We start from the raw sequence: 7,556 nt of genomic DNA, 5'->3' as shown, positions 1-7,556 counted from the left end.
AGACACAGAGTCTGTTTACCATAAATGGTTAGTTGCATGCATTCAGGGATGCTCCAGCAGTATAAAGGGGGATAGGACATCAGGTTTAAGAGAGAGGAGAGGAGGGTTTTTGTCTGTGTGCCATCGTTGTGTCAACTTCAAATAAAGATGTTGGACTGAAGCTGCCATTGGATCTCCTCTTCTTCATTGGACTCCGTCTCTTCTTCATGCCAGTATTAGGGAAGTGGCCCACAAATTTATAACGCAGTCAGATCAAGGAGACCAGGAGTGAACCTCACTCTAGGAAAGACACGTCAAGAGGATGACAGAACACCTGCTAAAAACATCGAGAAACCAAAGAGGGCTGAAGTCAATTTCCTGCCTACACACCTGCCTGGTGAAACAGAGGAAACCCTTGAGAATTTGAGACTCGATCTGGTTGCAGCCACCAAGAAAAAGGACAATGCAACGAGCATAAATGACATGATGGCCAGGACATACAGTCTGAGAAGAAAGGAAGTGGTTGGCGACTTCCCAGGGGTGGCAGACTTTAAAAAAAGGTGGCCTGCCCTCTTTGAACCATTCCAGGTAAATGATTTACTATTTAACTTTTTCTGGATCTCCAGTTGCTGCTGTCTACAGAGTAAACAACCAAATGTTCTTTTATGTAACAATGTACAAGTGAATACAAGGTTTTTTTTGGGACTGAGCCAGCACTAAAAACAATTATGAACATATGATATGCCTAAAATATTTCATGTTAGTAGAATAACACTAATCAAGGTTTCTAACGAAATAAGAACTGAAATTTCTCTTTCAGATAAATGAGGAATTCCGAAGATGCGCCACGGTTCAACTGGAATCAACATTTATGTCGCAGCTTGATAAATACACTCCAAAACTCCTGGAGCTGTTTAATGCTAAAGGTGGAGCTGTTGGTCAGCGGATCAAGAATTTCTTGAGGGCAATGATACAGGTGAGCAAATGTGGAAAAAAAAGAAAGTAGTGGGAATACATTGAATAATGCATATATTTTTTTGTGTACTGTTAAAAAAAACATTTGTTTGGTCACTTGTGTACAGAAAAGGATTAAGGCCACCGGCGGGGGGGTATTTTTTCTTGTTTTCATCATTCTTACCGTAACATCCGGTGTATTATAGAGTTATTACCAATCAATCGTGATATTGTAAATGTGAAGTGAAATTACTTATGATAATAATTTATTTCATGATGTACTCATTACATCCAGGACCCATGCATCGATGTGGTGAAAAAAAGAGAGCTGACTCTGAGATGCCTATGCGAGTACATGGGAGAGAGTGCAGAGGAGCTCATCTCTGACTATCATGTAAGTATTGTGTAAAGTGCTTCATGACGTTCTTTTTTTTTTTTTTTTGTACATGTGGTAAACTTGATTTTTTTTCCTACTCAAGTTAAAGGTACTGTATATTATTTAGAGGAGACAAAGGTAAAACTGTATATTTATCACTCATTCATATGTTCATTTTATATGATGTGAATACCTGATAAGCACTTACATTTGGCTCTGTTGGAAACTGAAGTCTTTTGAGTCAGCTGTAAAAAAAAATATCTCAGATTTAAAATATTTCAGTTTATTCTACAGAAGATGTCTCAACTGGATCACAGAATTGGGTTTTTATACTTTTAAAATGTTATTTTCATTAATGAATGAGACAGTTTGACTTAATTATTGTGCTGTGTTTTTATGTCATACAGGGGACAGCTGAGAGCAGTGTGCATGAGAAGCTCAACATGAAAGATATGGTGATCTATGCTTGTCATGAGCCTGATGCAGTAGGAATCATCATTGAGGGAATCCCCGTTCTGACTAATCTTGACAGTCTGACCAGAGCATGCTGTCTCCTTCTTGGAGTGACATATGCTCTGAACCTCAAGTATCCTTCCAAACTCACCTACACCTTTGAGGTCTTTCAAAGACTTTTCATGGGACTCGATACACTGCGCCCAAAACCGACCTCCAAGTTCATTAGGCTCAAAAACAAGCTTCTAGCTTAAGGGGTCAAATGCTGCTATCAGCATTATCTTGTTGAGAGGTTATTTTGTTCTCTGTTTAAAAGTGTAGGACCTATTTCTGAGTCTGATGACTGTTAAGTTTGACTGTAAATTTTTCTCACAGAGCTGCATTTTATAAGCTAGAAACAGAGGTTCTCTCTGGTGTAGTTTGTATGTTCATACCTAATACATAGGTGAAGGTTTTCAAGTGAGTGTGTGTGAAGAGGCTGCTGCGCTTTATAAGGTCAGAATGTGGGTTCTTTGATGTACATGTTCAAATATGCATATACACAAGCTGACAAAAGTTTTGGTATACATTTGTGTAAGAAAGAAAATACAAGTCACTGTAATAAAAGGAAAAATATAAAAATTACAATATCTGTTCAGATTTACTGAAATTAGAGAAATTAGTCTGTATTTAAATTTTAGTTAAAATAGAGCCATTAAAAAGAAAATAAAGATATCAATGAAACTGGCCGGGACAAAAACGATTGTACCTGACAGCTCTGTATAGGTGCAGAGGTCTCATTGGAGGCTACAGAAATTGCTTGATTGCCTCAAAAAGTTAAGCAACAGTATTTAGATGGGGTACAATCGTTTTTGTCCCGGCCAGTTTCATTGATATCTTTATTTTCTTTTTAATGGCTCTGTTTAAACTAAAATTTAAATACAGACTAATTTATCCCAATTTCAGTACATTTGAATAGATAGTTACTTTTATACTTTTCAATTTATTACAGTGACTTGTATGAGATTCAATTTGTTAAAGGAGTTTTGATGTCAGCTGTTTGTGAATTGTCACCTGTTTAAATCTTTTAAGAAAAGTGTTTCTAACTCCAGTGCACCGTTTAAGCATTTCATGTACATATAAATCTATAGATATTGAAATAAACATTTGACAATAAAAAAGACTTTTTTCCCCTTTATTTTAAAATGTATAGTAATGGTAATTTGTCATGATGTCATAATGCTGACTAAATTTAAAACAAGCAAGGACGAATTTGGAAAAACTTAATAATATTGAGTAAATACATTTACAAATTTGTACTTTTTCATTTAAATGTAACCTATTTAAATTAAGTTAAACGCAGTTATTATCTGACCTATTTGAAAATAGTTCTACTCATTTTTTTTGCCTTTTTGTCTTTGATTTTACTTAATTTAGTTGCATTCAGTAAAATAGATATTGAGTCAACCCAAATCAAAATTTCAAGAAGTTCATTAAACTACTAAAAATAATTTGGAAAATGTTGCCTCAATTCTTTTTGTGTTAAATTTAAGTAACAGTTTTTACAGTGTATGGACCATGTTTACAGAGTTTGATTGTGTAATACACCTTTAACAAACTTTCAATGACAAACTTTGTAACTATAAACACAAAGAGACTGCTTCATTCAGAGTGGATGATTAGTACTCTTCATTTATTTACAACAATGTTTTTCCAGAGAAATTTTATGGCGATATTCTTTTCCACACCTTGAGCAGCTAAAAGGTTTCTCTTCAGAGTGAACAGACATATGTGCATTCAGATTGTGTTTACGGCTGAATCTTTTTCCACATTCAGAGCAGCTAAAAGGTTTCTCTTCAGAGTGAACAGACATATGTGCATTCAGATTGTGTTTACGGCTGAATCTTTTTCCACATTCAGAGCAGCTAAAAGGTTTCTCTTCAGAGTGAACAGACATATGTGCATTCAGATTGTGTTTACGGCTGAATCTTTTTCCACATTCAGAGCAGCTGAAAGGTTTCTCTTCAGAGTGAACAGACATATGTGCATTCAGATTGTGTTTACGGCTGAATCTTTTTCCACATTCAGAGCAGCTAAAAGGTTTCTCTTCAGAGTGAACAGACATATGTAAATTCAGATGGTGTTTACGGCTGAATTTTTTTCCACATTCAGAGCAGGTATAATGGTGTGGCCACACACACAATTTGCGGCGCGATTACATACAAAGTCTATGCAAAGACGCGTTTAGCCGCCGATTCGCCTCTCGCGGCGCGATTCGCGCGTTTGGTGCGGCGAGTTTGGAGCGTTCACGCGTTTAGGCGGTAGACGCGAATTCGCTCGAGTTCAAAATATTCCCCCACGACGTCATTGTTTTGACAACGTTGGGGGGCAACTGCCGCCTGCTCCGGCTCCAACTCCGCCGGAGGATGGAGGAGAAAACAATCTGTGCGGTGTGTCATCATCCAGAGTTATACGATACGACGCGTCTACTCTACAGAGACCGGGAAAAAAGGATCAGGCTTGGTTGAAAGTCTCTGAGGAGACAGGTTTTGAATGTAAGTTCTGAAAACATTCGTTCCCAGCTGGATCTGCCTGTACGGGCTATCACTGAGTCCGACTGTGTTTTCCTCAGCGGAGTTTTGCGCCTGATAGAGGGGAGGAAAGAGTGGAGCAGGGGCAGAGCCAGGGAAAAGATGAAAGTTTTCTGTGCTCCTCTCTTTCCTCCACCCCTTCATTATCCCCAGGGAGACCTCCGGGAACATGGGTCGGGGGTTCAGGTGGTCGGGGGTACGGGGTGTCGGAGGTTCAGGGGATCGGGGATGAGATCGCAGGGAACAGCCAAGCAGGGCTGGTGGGTTACCAGGGAGAGGCAGCAGGCATTGATTGTGATCTCCAAAGCTTTCACACACTCTCCTGTCATGCTTTGGAAACCACAGCTCATTGTTTTTCAGATGCTCTTTTGGACTTTCGGTCTTTAAAGGAATGAGCTCTCTACTCCGCATGCGCAGTACCGCGCATTCGCGTGTTCGCGCCTCAGGTTGTCAAAAAAGTCCAGCGGCGAGACTCGGGCGTTCACGCGGCGCGTGACAGGCCATTCGCGCGAGTAAATTCGCGTGTTCGCGTTTGGTGTGGCCGCGGCATAAGGTTTTTCTCCTGTGTGGATGAGCATGTGTCTAGCTGCATTTCCTTTGAAAGTGAATCTTTTTCCACACTCTGGACAGCTGAAGGGTTTTTCTTCATTGTGATTTGAAATGTATGGGCCCACAGTCTCATTTTCCCTCTCTCGTGCTTCAAGCTGCTCTCCCTTGTAACCAATCCACACTTCAGGTGCCTCTTCAATCAGTGGGAACTCACTGTCCTCCTGGTTTCTATCGGGGCTCCTCTCCTGCTGCTCAACACCTGCAGGACACAGTGAACAATGAGCTATTAGATCATCTTCCTGGTGGAAAAGTAAATCTGAAAGAAAAAAAACTCAGGATCTTTATTTTCAGCACTGTTGCTGAACTGTAATGACAATCTCATATACTGAAACAATGATCACAGGAGCCTCCTGCTTGTTGACACATTGATCTGAAAGATGTACTGAAGGTGGATTTCACCTGTTTACACACATCTGCTAATAAATGATATGGATAAATATATTTCAAAGTTACAGAGGACTATCTAACTGGAGTCTCACTTTTTCATATAGACCCCACCTATCCACCCCAACAATATGGCCTTTAGATGAATCTGTTCCTGTTGTCAATGGATTGATAAGGCCCCACGTCTGAATCTATACTGCAAGTGCTGCTGCAATGTCAGCCTTATGTGCTTGGATTGACAGACCAAGTCATTTTACTGAAAAACAACATTATTAAATTAAAGGGCCATTGTTGAAAAGAACATCATGAAATAAAATTAGACTTAAAAAAATCATTCTTTTTATTCTATAAAAGCTTGGAAAAAAAAAAAAAATCACACCAATATAGCCCAATATACAGGATGTCCCAGCTGATACAGGACAGCTGGCAAACCTAGAAGGGAGGTGCGTTGTTATGACAACCCAACATGTTTTTACAAAAAAAGGTGTTGCCATTGAACTTTTGCCATACACTTGAATATCGAAACACTTTAAAAACAACCTTATGAGTGTATAAATACTTTTTATAAAAATTTGAGAGGTTCTTTGAAATTTTTGTGTTTCCATTTTTTTTTTTTTTTTTTGACTGAGATATTTAGGTTTAGCGCAATTCTAGGTGTTATGGAAACACAGCTCATGAACCTTCAGCAACTATCTCGATTCCCCTAAAACATTGTCACACACATTTCCAGAAGCTAACCTGCTCTGAGCCGCTGTATCTCAGGGATGAAAATCTCATCCAGTAGATCTCTCAGGCGATGGAGCTGCTCTTCATATCCAGACACTGTTCTTTGTTCTTCCAGGTTGCTGGTGACCTTAGTGAGCAGCTGCTGCTGAAATGAGTCTTTGAGGTCCATAAATCCTGACATCTCAAGTACAAAAACTAAAATTAAACTAAACTTCAATATCTTTCACTGATATGACTTTCTGAAAAGGCTGACTGTAGGTGATGTGATGCTCTCAAATGAGTTGTTCAAAACGAACCAAAATTATTTTTTGTTAACAACAGTAGTCATGGACACCAGAACATTTTCATTGGATGGATGTTCGGAAGTATTGATTTGAAATTATTTTTAACAGCATCCTCCTCTTTTTATGACACAACTGTCTCAAAAATCAGGAAATAATTGATTTTTGATTGTCCTGTTATGATACTATCTCAAAATAAAAAGGAAAAGGAGTAGAAGTAAATCTTATTCATGCCCACCCCCTCTACTTAATAATACACCATCAATTTATCAATTATATATATATATATATATATATATATATATATATATATATATATATATATATATATATATATATATATATATATATATATATATATATATATATAAAATTGCAAAATGTTATTGAGTTATGAATATTTTGGGGTTATAGTCTGCCTCTCCAGTTTTGATCTGGGATAGTGCAGTCTGCTGAATTTATAAGAGTTCACAGTCAATTAACAAGACAGCTGAGGTCCTGTTTGTAACACACCAATACACGGGATGCCCTTGCTGATACGGGACAGTTGGCTTTTAAAGATGTGTTTGAGCTCTGAAAGACGCTGCAGACTCCAGCCTGAACCTGAACCTGTCACAGACTGAGGAGGGAGTGGAGCTCTCACTTGGTCTGCCTCAGTTTCAGGCAGAAGTGATGGAGGGACAGACCAACCTGCACTGTGCCAAATACAGATAATAAAACATTATCAATACAGCGAACTAGTGCTCCTAAAATCTGATCTCATTAACTTCATTTGAGGCCGCTTTGGTGCCTGGTTGTGATGTATGTTGATTGTGCACAAATACGCACGGGTGGACCAGAGATTTTTTTATTCCCCCCCCCTTGTCGGTATTATCTTTTCTGCTGAGCACTGTGTCATATGACAGCGTTGAAAAGACCAATGCATTTTTTTTCTAGCAGTCAGAGAGATGTGAATATGATTAACTGCTAAAGTGACCATCACCAGCCCTCCCTGTAGGCTACTCCATCATTCTAAACTTTATTTAACCCCTGATGTGAGCTGAAGGGGAGGGCCATGCCACACCACAGTGTGAAAGAAGGGGAAATAATGACAGGCAGGACGAGACAAGACAAATAGAAGGGAGGACAAACGTCTACTATTGTTGATTTAAGATAGCAGTTCAAGTGCTGTGCTAATGCAATACAGGAAGTAAAGGTTGTACGAAACCAGGGACACCAGAAATG

The 7,556-nt window shown here is 38.9% G+C and overlaps 1 protein-coding gene across 1 annotated transcript; it reads right to left on the bottom strand.

Moving 5' to 3' along the window:
* Nucleotides 1-3,434: 3,434 nt before the first annotated feature.
* LOC141805802 (uncharacterized) lies at nt 3,435-6,232 on the bottom strand. The gene is made up of 3 exons (XM_074690994.1): nt 6,064-6,232; nt 4,885-5,140; nt 3,435-3,924 (listed from the first exon to the last, which is right to left on the bottom strand). Exons 1-3 carry the CDS (start codon nt 6,230-6,232, stop codon nt 3,435-3,437), a joined length of 915 nt encoding a protein of 304 aa, XP_074547095.1.
* Nucleotides 6,233-7,556: the final 1,324 nt, after the last annotated feature.

The sequence above is a fragment of the Halichoeres trimaculatus genome, unplaced genomic scaffold, assembly GCF_033239565.1.
Source record: "Halichoeres trimaculatus isolate MK-OKI-2021-1 unplaced genomic scaffold, fHalTri1.1 fHalTri1_scaffold_16, whole genome shotgun sequence".
NCBI lineage: Eukaryota > Metazoa > Chordata > Actinopteri > Labriformes > Labridae > Halichoeres > Halichoeres trimaculatus.
Note: the sequence above shows the minus strand (reverse complement) of the source record. Positions and strands in the feature narration are given on the sequence as shown.